The sequence below is a fragment of the Passer montanus genome, unplaced genomic scaffold (assembly GCF_014805655.1).
Source record: "Passer montanus isolate IOZ18808 unplaced genomic scaffold, ASM1480565v1 scaffold9, whole genome shotgun sequence".
Taxonomy (NCBI): domain Eukaryota; kingdom Metazoa; phylum Chordata; class Aves; order Passeriformes; family Passeridae; genus Passer; species Passer montanus.
The window spans coordinates 14636035-14652503 of NW_024374367.1; the positions used below are offsets into that span (position 1 = coordinate 14636035).

Here is a 16469-nt window from a genome sequence, read left to right on the forward strand (position 1 = left end):
ATGAATGTGGATCCCGAGGAGACAGAAGCAGAATTACAGAGTCTCTTCCCTTTCTTTCACAGCTACAGTAGATATATTCAATATATTGTCAGCCAGCTGTCTTCAGTGTGCTTGATGGATGTTTTGATTTAGTGCCTTGGAAAAAAAAAAAAAGGTGTTAATGGAGAAAAGCAACTGTTGCAGCTAGAAAATCATTGGGGTTTGGAGTGTTTTGAATGATGCTTTTCCCTTACAATGGTAAAACTACCAAAGCAAGTACAGAAAATTGCTGCTGTGCTCAGAAATAATCCTCGCCTTATCAACAACTTGATTTCTCTGAAAGCTTTGCCAAAAAACATTTCCATTAACAGAAGCTGTAAGAACAAAATGATGACCAGATAAATGGCAGCATTATGCTACTCAGGAGAATGTCTCAGGCACTCCTGGTATGATTCTGAGCTCCTTCCTCCCTGGAGATCCTGAGAAAAATTTGTCCCATCTTTCTCATGAGTCTCTAAAAAACAAGCTCCTAAAAAATGCAGGTGAACAACAGTGTCTCCCCTGGTGGGCTGGGCTGCTGGATGTGTGTTTTTATTTAGCCTTGTTGGGGGTTTTGTTGAGCTGTGAAGTTCTTCATGGTAAAAGGAAATTGTTGGAGATTCCAGGTGAAAACAGGGAAAGTAGGAAGTGCAGAATCAGGATGAATTATCCATGAATCTCTAATGCCATCCTGTTTGCTCTGCTACTCAGATTCCTAATGCACAAACTGGACCAAATCCTACAATTCTTGCCATAAATCAGTTCCTGTGGTGCTACTGCCTTGGCAGCCTGAGTTCCACTGGATCCTCATTTAGAATCACCCCAAGATTCCCAAAGTGAGAGATGCTGCTGGCTGTCCACTCAGGCACATGAGGATTTCAGAGAGATGTGGATGGTGTTTCACTCATACCCTCAAACACTCCCATGCACTGTCTGTGGGAAATCACTGCATTGCACTCGATTTTTTTTTTCTCCCTAAGTAATCCCTTGTATCTCTGGCAATGTAGAAAATGTTGGAAGCTTAATAGCCTTGACTTATCAGGAGAAGCAAGTGTGGGGAGATCCTCCAGGAAGCTGAAAGAGCTAATCTCTGTTATTACACAGAAGGAGGAGAATCAGAGGCAGGCAGAGAGTACAGAGCCTGCCTGCTGTGAAACTCTCCCTGGTCACGAGTCACTGGCTGCAATTTAAATTAGGAACACGCAGTAGTGTCCCAGTGACTTTCACTGCTGTTGTGCTGAGATGCAGAGTAAAACTGAGAGAGGGGATTGCTGCACTTTTGGGGTCAGTTTTTCTTGGGGTTTAAGATTTTTTGTGTGAAGCCCACCAGAATTTTTCTCTCAAGGTTTTGGGAATGCACTGAGCATCTCCTGGGTCCCTGAGGCAGAGAAGCTCTGTGAATGTGCTTTTTTCTTGGCACAGATGGAGCAGGGAGCTCAGACTTAGGCGTTTTGATATCTGACAGTACTGCCAGCGTTGTACATCTGAGTGAGTTCACCTGCCTGGGCTGCAGCAGGCAAAGATGATCCTTAATGGACTGAATGGGAATAATAGCTGTTTTCTGCTATAGAGATAATTTATTTTCAATTAAATCCCTTCCCCCCTGTTCCTGTTGTTACCTCATTACCAGCACAGGGAGCTCTCCAGCAAGCACAAACCCACCCTGTGAGAATCACCCTCAGTGGTTTCTGCCCTTGTCAGGTGATTTTCCTGGAGCTGGGATGGTTCCTGTGCCTGGACTGGAGCCCATCAGGGGCTGGGTGTGTAAATTTCCCCCTCCTTTGCCACCTGAGAGGATGCAGGGTTCCTCCCGTGGCAGAATCCCCGGGAGCCCTTGGCTGTGCCTTTGCAGTGAGTTTTGTGCTGCTCTCCCTGAGCTTTCTGCTGACTGAACAATCTCATTAGCCCCAGGCCTGCCAGAGCCCTGCCTGGCACATCCCTGCCCACGTTTCCCAGTCGGTGGAGCTCTCCTGGCTCTGTGTGTGCCAGGGCTGTGCTCCAGGCAGGAGCTGGAATGGCTCAGACTGGCTGGGGCATGTGCTGGGTTCCAGGGGAGCCTCTCCAGGTGAGGCAGGGCTGCTTCAGGGAGCTGTTGCTTTACTAGAACTCATGTTTGTTTGTATTAACAGGAGAAAGCTCATGATTTTCCTATTATTATGTGTTTTGAAAGAGGCAGGATGAGCGTACAAAAGAAGCAGGCACCTTTGCAAATTTGTGTTGAAATTTTGGGGAATTTGCATCACCTCTGTTGGCAGAGGCTGTCACTGGCAGTGTCATCTGAGCACAAACTGCAGCCTGCTTTTATTTCTTTTCCTTCCCTTCCCTTTGTGCCTGGCTGCCACAGCCTCATCCCCATCACCCACCCCACCTGCTGCTGTCCTTTGCTTTCTGCTTCATGCTTGACCTATGAGCTGAAATGCTAATGGCTGTTGAAAATCTCAATTAATATAAAACTAGTTTCAGCCAGAAATGTGCTAAACTCGTTTAGGAGATGTAGCATCTCAAGGAAAATGCAGGATGGCAAAAGCCTCAGACAACAGCTGAATTTTTAGCAGGCTGTGCTTTCAGGTGTGTCTGCAAAGCTCAGATCTGGTTTGTGACCAGCAGGGAGGGCGATGGTCACTGTGTGTTTGTAGGTCATGGCATTCCTCTGCTACAGAGTTATCACCTCGTGCTGGAATAATTTATGTGTTTTCATTGGTTAAAAAAGGAATGATGCGTGGCCAGGGCTTCAGGTGGAGGGGATAAACCAGACACACGTGGGGGATTAGGCTGCTCTTACATCTGTAAATGTGCATATGCAAAGGCAGACCCTTATTTTATGGTGGCTTGTACAGGAATTATGCAAAGTGCACTTTATAGTGCAGTGAAGGAATACAGTCTAAAATTTCAGCATGGTGCTTTTAATTCTACTCTAAATACCTTAGGAACTTGCTAATTAAATACTTGTGGGTTTCTCAGAAGTCTGCACAACATCTCCACAAGCAATTTGTGCTGCAGGATGTGGTACATCCACGTCGAGTACACAACATTAAATCCAGATTTTCCCCTGAAAGAGAGGTTGGTGCCACATTAGAACTGCAAGGATTAAAGAAGATGAATGTAAAAATATGGATTAATTCCCACTTGGGAAAAGATTGTGTCTAGTGACCTAAACTTGTCTGTCACAGGAGCTGCTCTAGTGGCCCAGTGCTCAGAGCTGCTGCCCAGTTAACCCAGTCCAAACATGAACTGAGAAGGAGCAGTTTTATGTGCAGTGAGGATGAGCAGGGAAGCAATTAATTAAAAGAAAAAGGTACTTAAACTTAGGGAGGAAAGACCTGTTGGTATTAAAGAGCAGATGTGGCTCAGAAAGTGCCCAGATAGCTGCAGGAGGACAGAGGATTTCTGTTCTCCCTCTGAGCCACTGTGAGGTCAGCTGGTGTCCCATGTCCCAGCTGTTCTCCTCAGAGCAATACAGATGTTGGTGTTTGCTCAGATATTTAAGAGCTTCCATCAGGGCAGAATTTGGTGCAGGTTTGTGTGCTCCTGCTGGAAGGAGTGACCGTGTGGTTATCTTAATTTACTGGGAAGTACCATGTCAGCAATGTCATCACTGAAGTTTAATGAGGTGTCCATCATTAGCAACAGCCCACCCACAGCCCACATTTATTCCTTGGGCCATGAAGGGGTTAAGGCAGGTATTGATTTCCACTCTGGGTTTTCTTGGGAGTCCTTATTGCAAGTGCTGTTCAGAGGCATTTTGAGGTTCCAGTAGGTCTGATGGGGCTGGCGTGGCTGAGCTCCTGAGTGTCCTTGCAGGTTACAAACCCCATTTCCTCATCTTTCCATCCCTGTGTGTGTGTAGAAGCCATGGAAAGCTCTAAGAAATGTGGTCCTTGTGCTCAGTGCTTCAGTGCCAGATGGACAAAACCAATTAAATCAGCTCTCCCAGGTGCTGGGCCATTATGTGGGCACAGATATGACCAGGAGAAATCATTTATGCTCCTTTAAACCATTTCAGAGCATCGGCTGTGATCTGATGAGACTGGAGGGGATTGCACTTCAGGATTTTGTTGGGAACAGCTGGGAGCAGCTAAGGCAGTGTTTGTGGGAATGCAGAGCTGGCGCTGGCTGCCTTTTCCTGGGGTCACACCTTTGCATTCCAAGATGCTCATGCACCTCTTGCTTCCCCTCAGCTCAGGGCAGATCTCCAGCAGAGACACCAGAAATGGAGTTTGCTCAGCATCAGTGCAGCCAGGGGACAGCACCATCTGTCACCCTGCCCAGCCCAAGGCTGACCTGCTCTCCCAGACAGCCAGGACCTGGCAAGCTGGCCTCCCAAATTTCTTGTTTATTCCTTAAAACTTTGGCTCACGGAAATTAATTATATTGTGCTCTTTATTGAGATGAATGTTTTACTGCTGTGTTGTGCTACAGCCTTGCGTACGTATTTCTTTTTTTATTATATTTATTCCATTTTTAGAGTGTTTTTTTGCTTTGGAAACTGGAAGACTGATGGATTACAAAATTGGGAAGGCACAAGAGTTGCAATCACAGTGGAAACACGCAAATTTTGTGAAATAATGCTGAAGTTGTGTAGCTAGACTGGAAACTTTTCCTTTAGATGTGCTGTCCACTAATGTTTATGAAGTCCTTGGTAAGATAAATAATGCATGGACTTTTCTCACTAAACCTCCTGAGAGGGGAATTGCATCTAAACCAAAAATATCTCTGTGCTGCAGTGGGTTTGGAAATACTTTGCCATGGAAGGAAGAGCAGCTTTCTGATTTGGGTGATTATTTTAATCACCTCCAGCATATGCATGGGCTGCTTTTTTAAGAGCTGAAAACATCCCAAAATAGGTGACTGGGGAAGAGTCAAGTGAAGGTTGTCCTCTCCCTGGCACTGACACTGGGATGTCAAAAAGCTTTTAGGGGAAAAGCAATGGGTGACATTGACACCTGAAATAAAATGGGGTCCTTATGAATATTCCCTCTCTTTTCCAAACCCCTGAGTGACTCTGCACATTGAGGGGGTTTTCAGGGGGAAGAAAAGATCTATAGCTGCATAAAAACTGGTGCTGGAGCAGCATTTACAGCAGAAGTGCAGCTGAAATCTCCACCTTTCCCAGCTAATTGGTGAAGCAGGGAGCTCTGGGAGGTGTGGAGAAGCTCCCAGGTGATGGATTCCTGCTGTGAGCTCCCTGCCTGGATCCCTGGATCCAGGGCTGCTGTCCCTCTGCTGGGAGCTGCTCTGGGAACCCTTTGGAGCACGTTTGGAGCACATTTCCTTTCCTTACCTGGTGAATTTTCCATGCTCCATTTGCTGGAAGGCTTTGCAGTGGAGCTCCTGATTTTTTTCCCTTTCTCTTCCTTTTTTTTTTTTTTTTTTTTTTTGGGTTAGGGTTGGCATTAAAAGTTCTTGAGATGGTATTTTGTGTTTGGACTTAGATGTTTATTATTTCTTATTTATATTGCAGTTTTATAAGTTGTGAGTTTTATGGTATTTTATTCACAAGCTATAAAATGGTTTTGTATTTATTTCTGTAAGTTTTTTTAAGCAAAAACTATTTAATTAAGAAATGACACTTATTTTTACTTTTAACTTAATGACTAATTACTTATGTCTCGTAATGTGGGCTTTTTTGTTTAATTATAAAATACTTCTTAAACTTATGAAGAAGAAGGTAAAGAAGGACTAGTTATTTAGAACTTCTATTTTAGTTTTATATATATTATTATATTTTAAAACTTTTTCTGTTATGTGATATTACACACTTGTATTTAAACTATTAATCTTAATTATATTACTTAATTTTGGAAGTCTTCTCTACAGCTTCAGGTTAAATGTAGTGTTTTCTTGAGGGTCTGTGTTTTTCTGTACAGAAAGTTTAAAATTCTCAGTATCTAGGGTTCTAACAATGAAAAATTCCATGTGGAATCATGAAACAACCAAACTTTTATTTCTTCCTCCCAGAAAGCAATATTTTCCCACCCCCCCCAGATTTTTTTTCCTGTTGTTCCATAACTGAGGCCACATGGGAGGCTGTAATTTCTAATTACAAATATTTACCAGTCCTGTAACATCCATGTCACTGAGAAATTAAACTTGGTTCTAGCTAATGAAAAGCTTCGCTTGGGGATGCACCAGTGTTAAGCTGTGGGGATCCATTAATTTCCTCAAGATTTGTGTGTACAGGACTTAAACAAGGAATATTTGAAGAGGGAACCAAAGAGCTGAGGTTGATGCCATATTTAGTAGCGCATTATAATTTCTCTTGGAAGCGGTAGACCAGTAATCTGGGAATTTTGGCTGTCATCCTGCTACTATTTATGAGCAATTTTAATGCAGTAATTACATGTAGGGAAAATTGTTCACTAGGTTGATGAGATAAATGAAAGAAATTTAATCTTTTTTTTCTTGTTTGGTTGTCCAATATTTTTATGGCATCCTTCTGGAAGCAAGGGGGTGTAATAAAAGAATCTGGAACTCCATTGCTCCTTGGAAATACTGATAGTTTGAAAGATTTGCTCAGTGTAAGTTAAAGGCAGCTCATTAAACAAACAAATGAGCTGTCCTTAGAGCAATCAGTATTTACTATTAACTGAACAGCACAGTAAATAATGAATTGCAGGTAAGGAACTACAGATAAGTATTTGCAGTGAATTCAAATTACTTGACTTAAGCCTGAGGCAGAGAAAAGCAAATAGAAAGTCAGAAAGAGAAGTAGGAGGGGGGAGAAGAAGAAGGAAGAGAAGGGTTGCAAATGCAACATTTGTTGTAGCAATCCATGTTCATTTGTGCTGCAGAAGAAAGGTTTTCCTGGGCAAGCTGGTGCCCCCATCCCTGGTGCAAGTGGTGCTGCAGTGAGCCCACCTGACAACAAAGGAGGATGTGGAATTCCCGGGAAAAAGGAGAAGAGAAGGACTGGGAGAGACCTTAGCAATTTTACCAGTACCTGCAAAGTAGAAGGCTGGAGAGGGATTTTGGACAAGGACATGGAGGGACAGGACACAGGAATGGCTTCCCACTGCCAGAGGGCAGGGATGGATGGGATATTGGGAGACAGGAATTGTTCCCTGTGAGGGTGGGCAGCCCTGGCACAGGTGCCCAGAGCAGCTGTGGCTGCCCCTGGATCCCTGGCAGTGCCCAAGGCCAGGCTGGACACTGGGGCTGGAGCACCTGGGACAGTGGGAGGTGTCCCTGCCATGGCAGGGGTGGGCGAAGGTGATTTTTAAACCCCCTTCCACCCCAAACCATCCTGTAATTCTGTGAAAAGCAGGACTCTGGGCCTGACCCAGCTCAGACAGCAGGGCTGATGCTTTTCCCAAGGTCGGGATTTTGCAGGTGGGTCCCTGGCAGTGTCCTGCCCCAAGGACAGAGCTGTGCTTTGGCACCAGTGAGACCAAAACCTGCCCACGGCTGCCAAGTGCCTGCACAGCTCCCTCAGTCATTTCTCCAAATTACTTAGGCAGCGAAATTGTTCATTTGCTGGGAGCTGGCACACGTTGAGAAGTTTGGGTTTGGAGTTTAATCATCGTTGGAGTGAGAGATTGTGCTGCCTGGAGTTTGGGTGTGTGGCTGTGTCTGAAGGCAGGATGGATGGATACTGCAATATCTGGGGGATATTGCTCATTAAGGAAGAGACTCGGGGTGTTTTGGGTGCTGGAGGTGAGAAGGAAGGTTAGGGATTTAATCAGGATCTCTGCAGTTTCACCTGAGGCCAGCTGGGACAGCCAAAGGCGTGAGAGGCATCCTAAACCCCCAAAGCTTGGCAGCCCTGCGTAAATGTCACCTTGAAAAGGTGAAGAGCTTGGCCCAGGTCTCTGCAGGGAGGATGAGCCTCACCTGGCTGCCTGCTGAGCACCAGCAGGGCCCAGAGCAGGGAGCAGGGAGTGGGGCACATCAGGGGAGGTGTGTGTGAGGTGTTGGCATTCCATAATCCCTGTCACAGCCTCTGCTGCTCCACCAGGGATAACAGCCATAGGAGCGTGAGGCTTATCTTGCTGGGAGGTTGTCACAAGGTAAATATCCCTGCAAAGAGCCTCTTGTTTGATTCCCATCACCCCAGGAGTGCACCTGGTGGAATTCCCTCCCAATAAACCAGCCGAGGTCCAAGGCAGATGCAGGGATGTTCCCAAGTGGAATTATCTGCTGGGTGTGCACGAGTCCATCCCTGCTGGTCCCCCTGTGCTGCCTGCTTCCAAATGCTGCTGCTGTCAGCGCCCAGCATTAGTATTCAAGCCAGGGAGCAGGAGTGAGGTGCTAGACAGGCCGACTAATTACAGCAGCCTGCAGAGGCAAGTCGGGCTGTGCCACATGATGAAGGATATCCTGCTTACTTGGAACGTTGCAGCTCTGCTGTGGCACTTCATTTAGAAAAAAATAAGGAAAAAAATAAGATGTGAGCTAATTGGTTTGGTTAAGGAATCGAGCTGTGCTCTTGGTTTGTTTTTTTTTTTTCCTTGATTTAATCTGAATTTATACAATGCTTTGTGACACTCATTTGAAATGAAACTTGCTGTGACCTTAGCAAGCTGCTCACCTCCTGTAATCCCAGCTCCCCTGCCTCTGGCTGCCATCCTGACCTGCCTGCTCCTGTCCCCAGAGCTGTCAGCAGATGGGGGAGAGGAGGCTCTCGCTGCCACCAACGTGCCATCTGCAGGCAGCGAGGCTGCTCAGGTTTTTATGAGCCTAAATTGCAATTCTGCATCCAGAGGGTTTTCTGTCAGAGCATCTGTTTTACTGCCATGACACAGAGCTGGGGCTGAGCGTGTGCCAGGAGCAGGTGAGGAGGGGGAGAGCCCCATCCTGCAGTGACAGCAGCCATCAGGTGGCTCCTGGCTGGGGCTGCTGCGTGTCCTGTGTGTCCCCTGCGCTGTCACACAGCCCAAGTTTGGGCAGGCTGAATTTTGGAAAGCTCCACTGCTCGCAAGTCAGAGCCAGGAAAACTCAAACTGAGGGAATATCTGCCGCAAACAGAACTGCTGGTGTTGCCTGATTCTGGCTGATTTACACCCAGGATAGCCTGGGGGTGCCAGCTGAGCCTGTCCCCTGTCCCTGTCCCCTCCAGTGCCCTTCTGCAGAGCAGGGCACTAAGCAGATTAGTCAGCTTCTTCCATCAGCAAATACTCCAGGCCTAAGATACTTAAAAGACATCTGGTTTTTAGCCTCATTTCTAACCAAATGAGGCTTATGTGATTATGGTGTCTGTCGCTTGCCCCTCGTTGGCCAGTTGCGACCCTCAGCCGGGGATTTTGGTCTCACAGATGTGAACTTCCAGGAAGTTTCTATGGGCTGCTGTGAACAGAACTCGTCCTGGATGAAGGGCCACAGCACAGGCTGTGCTCATCTTGGAGCTGATGTGAGAGGGAATGTGCTGGGGGGAAAAAAAAAATCTCTGTTTGCAGGGAAAAGCAGCCATGAGGAGAAAGCCCCCGTGGGCTGAGGGTGAGGCTGTGTGGCTGAGCTCTGCCCCTGCTCCAGCTGTGCTGGGCAAGCACGGCCATCCACAGTGCCACCTCCTGCTGTCCCCACATGCCAACCGCTCCTGTGATCCCGGGATTGCCTTTCTGATCCCTGGATTAACAGGCTGGGATGTGCAAAGATACAAGAGCTGTGTGTGAGGCAGCTCAGCTCGGCAGGGGCTTGCCCTGGTGAGCTGTGCCCGTGGAGCTGAGCTGGCCAGGCCTGGTGGCTCCATGGCTGCTGCACAGTGGCCTTGCCTTCAGAATTGTTCTTTCACTGTTATCCTGTCAACTGAAGTCTAAATTCTCCTGGGACTGGTGTCCCTTAGCACTGTGAGAGGGTGCACAGGTAAACACAGCTTGTGCTGGTTAATAATTCACTCAGGGACCATGGATGAAGTTGGTGACTGGAACCCTCCGTGCACCCGCTTCTGCAGAATCACAGAGTGCTTTGGGTTGGAAGGAGCCTTAAAAATCATCTTCTCCCACCCCTGCCATGGCAGGGACATCTTTCACCATCCAGACTGTTCCCAGCCCCAGTGTCCAGCCTGGCCTTGGGCACTGCCAGGGATCCAGGGGCAGCCCCAGCTGCTCTGGGCACCTGTGCCAGGGCTGCCCACCCTCACAGGGAACAATTTCTTCCTGCTTTTTCATCTGAATCAGAATTCTCTCCTTATCTTCTCTTTGAATTTCACTTTAATGCTTGTTAGAGCTGGACCTGACTCCTTTTTGCAGCTACAGAACATTTTTACCTTGTAATTCAGAACCTAAGAATTCCAATGGAATGTGGAAAACCCACACAGAGCAGTTCTGGGATGGGGGGGAAAAGCAAAGGTTTCATGTTCTGCTTCCTAGTAATGAACTAAATGAGATAGTCTCCTTCTTTGAGCATAAATGAAAGATAAAAGACAGATGAGATTTATGAACAAGGTCATTAGTGTACCAAATTTCTCTCATTAGATCTGTTACATTACTTTCCAACTTACATAACTCTCATTAGAAAAATTTATGAACTGGAATGATTACAAATACACCATATTCTAAACCATCCCTACTTTTAATTGCCAAACAGTAAAAAAATAATTATACTTCTGTGCTACAATAGAGCTGTACTTTTGTGCACATGTTGTGTTTTTTTTTTGTTAGAATTTAAATAGAAGTTGTTCCTGAAGCCAGGGGATGAGGCAAGAGGAAAATGGACCATTTAGTGCAATTTAGCTGCACACCTGAAGCATTGCTTTAATTTTATAACTGTGTCAGACCCTGGTTGATATTGCAGGCTAATATTGCTGTTTGTTCTCCTCACCAGACTCCCACTCTCACATCCCTGTGCCTGATTTGAAGTGACAGTGAGCGGAAGCATAAGGTATCTCTCATTCTGTTTGGACTCCTTGTTTACAGAAGAGTGATGGAGATGCTATTAAGCACAAAAGGCATCACCATATGCCTGTTTTTCTTTGTATTGAGTTTGGCAGCAGCTATTGAAATACCATTATCAGGTGAGTTGTAGCTATTTGCTGTGCACTTTGCTGTTTTGTTTGGTATTCCTTTGCAGCTGTCCCTGAAGGAAAAATACTAAATCCTCCTTTCCAGTTGTGTTCCATTTGGAATTTAATCTTGCCACAATGTGGCCTTTGGGAAATTCAGGTCTGATCAAAAACTAAGCTGTCCTCTTTGGGCCTGCTTAAATGGAGCAGTAAAGTTGTCTAATAACATTTATTTGGTGTTTGCCATCCAACACAACTCTTAGCTCCGAGGGTTTGGGTTTGTCCTTCACTTCAATTCCTCATTTTGGCTCTGAATCCCCCTGAAGCTTCTTTGATGTGCATAAATCCCTCCTTCTGTGTCGTGCAAGCTGCCATTCCAGCTGGGGAAGGAGCAGGTGGATGTCTCAGGGCCAGTGTTGGTCCCTGGAGGAGGATTTCACACTCCATGCCCTGCCCTGGGGAGCAGCTCCTGCATCCCTCACCGGCTGGGATGAATTCAAACTGCTTGTTTTACATGGCTCATGAGCTTCCAGGACATGTGTAAAATATGGGATGAGGCTCACAGGGAAAGCCAGAGGACCCGTCTGCCTGGAGTACAGCCCAGACCTCCCCAGCTTTGCATTTTTCACACATAAATGTGTGAAATTTTTCAACCAGGAGGGTTGAAAACTGCATTTTGCTTTGGTGTTTTGGTTGCAAAAAAAACCCCCAAACCAACCAAAAAAGTAAAACTCAATAATATTATGAATTATGATGGGGAAAAAGAAATAAGTAAACCTATGAAATAATAAATTTAGGCTCTTTTCAGGGTCTCAGTGTAGGACATGGACCAGTTTCAGGGCATCCTGTGGATCTGCCATGAGTTCTTAGCGCTCTGCAGCCTGCCAATAGCCCTGGCTGCAAAGAGGAAGCCAACCAAGCAGGTTTATAGGATATTTTTGTAAAACTATCCAAATTTGCATTGGGAAGTAGTGGTTTTTGGGTTTTTTTAAGGAAGTAACTACAGTGGCTCCTTGTGTTTTAATAAAACCAAAGTGGAGCTGTGACTGTAAAGCACAGGACAAACTCTCTGGGCATCCACTGCTTTTACAAACCTACCCCAGGGAACCACCTAACCCTTAATTAGCTGTAATGAAGCATTTTATATTATAATAAAAAGTTGTTTCTGATCAGTGGAGCTGGTGGGCTTGGAAATGTTCAGCTTTGAGACCATGTGATGTTACAAGACATTGCGTTTCACTCCAGCTTTGAGATCCCTGCACTTAAAGCAGCACACAAAGAGCATTTTAATTCTCTTCCTGCCTGTTTATAACAATGGGGTTATCCTATTATCCCAGCTCCACTGCGGGGAACATTCTCCTTCCTCTGTTACACAGGCTTTTGCAACACTTTAATTCCCTCAGAAAAAAACCCAGAAGTTCGTGCAGCGTCGGTGCGTGACCATGCAGCTGCACCCTGGGGCAGATATTAAACCAGCCTTGCAGTCCATGGCTTTTCTGTCAGTTTTATCCAGGATGGAGGCAGCAGTTTGCTACTTCATGCGTGTGCATCCGTGTCTGGGTTAAATCCAGTTTCTGACTTCACCTATGAATAAATTTGCCAGGCCACAGCGCCGTGCTCTGGTGTGCTCCCAGCTCCCCTCTGCCCCGGGTGGGTTTGGAGGGGAATCAGGGTGGGCTCTGTCCCTCTGCCAGGCCTTTCTTTGGCCATGGAGGCAGTGACAGTGTCCAGAGGGTAATGTCCATGCCAGGGAGGTGATGATCATCCTCTTCCCAAGGCAAGGCTGACTTTCTGCAGGAATAATGCAATCCTGCCATTGTCCCTCTCCACTCAAGGGGAGCCCAGTTGGGCTGGAATGCTGTTCTAACCCAATTCCTCTTTGTGCTCAGTTTCCCAGCTTCCAACAATCACGGAGCAATCCCACACCCAGGTTGCCTACCCCTTTGATGAGGACTTCACCATTAAATGTGAGGCCAGAGGAAACCCCCAGCCCACGTGAGTACTGCTTGGAGAAGCAAACAGAAGCTGAGTTTGCTTTTAACCTTTGCCAAACACTGTTGTGTCTGTCAGGAGCTGCTGCACAAAAACCTGCTCATCATCCTCAGCAGGGTTAAGGTTCATTTTTTTTGTTCAGGCCATTCAGCTTTTGTTGCTCCATCACTTCCCCTCACCCTGTGAATAGGTATCAACATGGTTTTCCTTGCTGGGGGATGTTTCATTTCTCTGGCACGTGCCAAATTCACCCCATGGTTTTAAAAAAAAAATCTTGTGTGGGTTGTGCTGCAAAAGATGGGCTGTGTCATGGTAATCAGAGAGGCCCAGCTGTTCCTCTGCCTATTCCACAGCAACCCTAAAAATCCCAAACACACAAACTGTGTATTCAAACACCAATTTGCATTTTATCAGATACCTTGTCTGTACCTAACATCAGCAGAGCATGGTGATGGTACAGATAGACACAGAAGGAGTTATTCAAATAAATATCCAAAGATAAACTCTGTACATTTTACACCAATGTGGAAAAAAAGAAAGATTTTTAATGAAAATGTGACTAACAAGAGTGTAATAACAACACAGTAAAAACTCCTCCTGAGGCTTTCCCCACTGAATGGTGTTTGCGCTAAATTAATAACTGGTTTGAATAATTTTTTCTCTTTAATCCTTCACTTCTCCTTTCTTTGCCATACAATTTAAACTTTAAAAGACATTCTTTTATTTAGATCAAGATGATTTGGTAATTTTTAATTGAGCTCTGAAAGGGGATTTGCAGAATGATAAAAAATTCCTTTTGTTCCACTGTTTGTCAGTGCATCAGTGAGAAGTTTCCTGGTGTATTTAAATGATGTGGTAGTGCCTGTTAGGAGAGGGGATCCCGTAATTCCTCCATCCTGGAGCAAGGATTCCATATTCCCTCCATCCTGGAGCAAGGATCCCATAATCCTTCCATCCTGGAGCAAGGCGGTTTTACCAAGAACATTGAAGTGCCAAAACAATTTTGTTTTGTTGTTAATTATTTATTATCTTAAAACCAAAAAGAAAGGAACATCTGCCACTAAACTGATGTTACTGCAATTTCCAGCTGTCTGATTTTAAATCAGTTTAGGCAAATTTCAATCCATTTGAGAATTGCAGGTACAGGAAGAGCATTTATCAAAATCACCCCCCAGCATCATCACAACTACAAAAGGATCTATGGCAAGGAGAACCTTAATGGAATCATCTCAGGCTCTCCTGGGGCCTGCCCACTGTAACATTTCATTTCTTTTTCAGCTTTAACTGGACTAAGGATGGAAAACCATTTGATTTATCATCTGACCCCAGGATAGTCACATCTAACAACACTGGAACTTTCGTGATCCAAAACCGGGGAATCATCAACAATTTCCAAGGGAAATATCGCTGCTTTGCATCCAACGTGCTGGGAACTGCCATGTCAGAGGAAATTGAGCTGATTGTTCCAAGTAAGGGCTTTATTTTTGGTTTGAATTTGTAATTATTATATTTATTATTAAGATGAGAGCTGTCTTTCCTCAAAATAAATGGGAAAGAACTGCTCATTAAGGTGGTGCATGGCAAAACATGAGTTGTTCGTTATTCAGTGAACATTCAAAGAAAAAAGTGGTATTTTCTTCTTGGAATAATTTAATTTAATTCCTGGTTTTGAGGACAGAAACCGAATCTGGATGCAGGATTTCAGACCACTGAACTATCAACTCCCACAGGTTATTACTGCAAAATAGCAATGGATGCAAATGTTTGAAAACTCCAGGGGAAGTGATTTGATCAGCTGTGAGTTCATTAATCTGATGTCAGCAGCATTCAGGGTTTGGGATAAATACTGATGGGGAGAAGAATAAAGCCCTGGAGCGGAATGGAAAACAAGCTTAAAAATAAAACAGGGAAAATTACTGATCCTAGAAATTTCTGCTTTTGCTGTTAGCATGGAGGAAGGGCAGAGGAGAAAATGAGGGATTAAGGACCAGGTTTGTAGAAGTGGAATGAAATTTATAGATAGAATCAAAGAATTATTAAGGTTGTCAAACAGCTCTTAAAATCAGAGTCCAACCCTTAACCCAGCCCAGCCAGGTTCAGCATCCAGCTCTGTCCCAAAGCTGAAACAGCTAATTTGTACCAATCCATTTAATCACCTGTAGCTTGGACTATGAGCACACATTTTGGTTCTAAATTCAGGATTGAAACATATGAAATGAGAAGAGGAAAATCAGAAGCAGAATCTTCCCAGAGGGAGTAGAAAGGGCAAGAAACTCCCCCAGCTCCACGATGGAGTAGGGTGAGAACCTGAAGCAGGTTTTACGATGCAGTTCGGTGGCAGAGATGGAGAAAAGCAGCAGTGCAGTGGATTTTTTCAGATGAGATCCTGCATTTCCAAGCTCCTTCAGTATTTTGTCACCAGCTATCTGACAGCTCCATGCTCAGGTGGAATCCATGTGGCAGCGGATGCATCCACAGCCTTCTCAGGCCACAGTGACAGGAGGTAGTGACAGGAGGTGGCTGCTTTGATCTGGTAGATCAGTGCAGATGAAATAGGCTATGAGAAACATGAATAAACATTTTTGTCTTGTCTTCAGCATAGGAAATAATCCTGAGAAGCAATCCAGGCATAGCCAGGGCTGGGAAAGTTGTGGTGCTGTGAGCACATTGAAAACAAGACATTGCAAGGGCTGGGAGGGTTCCTGGGAGGGAGCTGCTGAGGATGCCATGTAAATGTATTTTATGAGTGCTCCTTATGAAAAACAGACTTTATTTTCCTTCCATCCAGCTTTATGGATTTCTTTTTCCTTGGGAAATCTGTTTCATGTTGCAGTGTGCCACACAGTAATCCCTGAAGCCAGAGCTTGGTGTTGGGTGAGCATTCCAGGTGTTGCTCTGTGGTTTAGTCTCCATCACCTTGCAGTTCTTTTAGGGAAGAGCTTTCCCGAGGAGAGGAGAATTGCAGGAAGCTTTAGGACAGTGAGTTGAGGTTTATTGAACTGTTGACAGGGTAGGGTGGGCAGCTGATGGCAGCTGGAGTTTCAGGCAGAGACAGGAGAGTGATGCAGTTAAACTTCAGACATAGCTTTTCACTTTGGAGTCTGGCCAGGGCAGTGGGGTTAATACAACTCTTCTTAAGCAAAATATCTCAAACTCATTACATTTGAGGGGAGTTGAAGTTCTCAGTGTCATGTTTGTACCTCCAGCAGCAGAATATGTTCCATTGCTACTGAACTAAAAAAGATGGAAAACAAGGAGTTGATGTCTGTATTTGGGATTATTGAATCTGTATTCAGAGAGGAGATTTTTTGCTTTTAATGAAGAACAGTCTAGAGTAGCTTAAGTCGATATTAAATATATTGGGAGTGGATAGTAACAAATTTATGGAGAGGTTATAAACATGGTTGTTATCAAAAGCAAGTGGAATTTCAGTGCTAATATATGCAAATTCCTCAACCCAGCAAAAAAAAAATGCATAGTACAGATAATGTATTAGAGGGATTTACCCAACTCACACATCTTT

The 16469-nt window shown here is 45.1% G+C and overlaps 1 protein-coding gene across 11 annotated transcripts in view; it reads left to right on the plus strand.

Moving 5' to 3' along the window:
- The window catches only part of CHL1 (cell adhesion molecule L1 like), a 125730-nt gene that overhangs the window by 60047 nt on the left and 49214 nt on the right, over window positions 1-16469 (plus strand). For all 11 annotated transcript variants that reach the window (XM_039734330.1, XM_039734331.1, XM_039734327.1 and 8 more), the window contains 3 exons: window positions 10777-10966; window positions 12844-12949; window positions 14225-14415. In XM_039734330.1, coding sequence (XP_039590264.1) covers window positions 10876-10966; window positions 12844-12949; window positions 14225-14415 — 388 coding nt within the window. In that variant the 5' untranslated portion in view covers window positions 10777-10875. The remainder of the gene's footprint in view (window positions 1-10776; window positions 10967-12843; window positions 12950-14224; window positions 14416-16469) is intronic.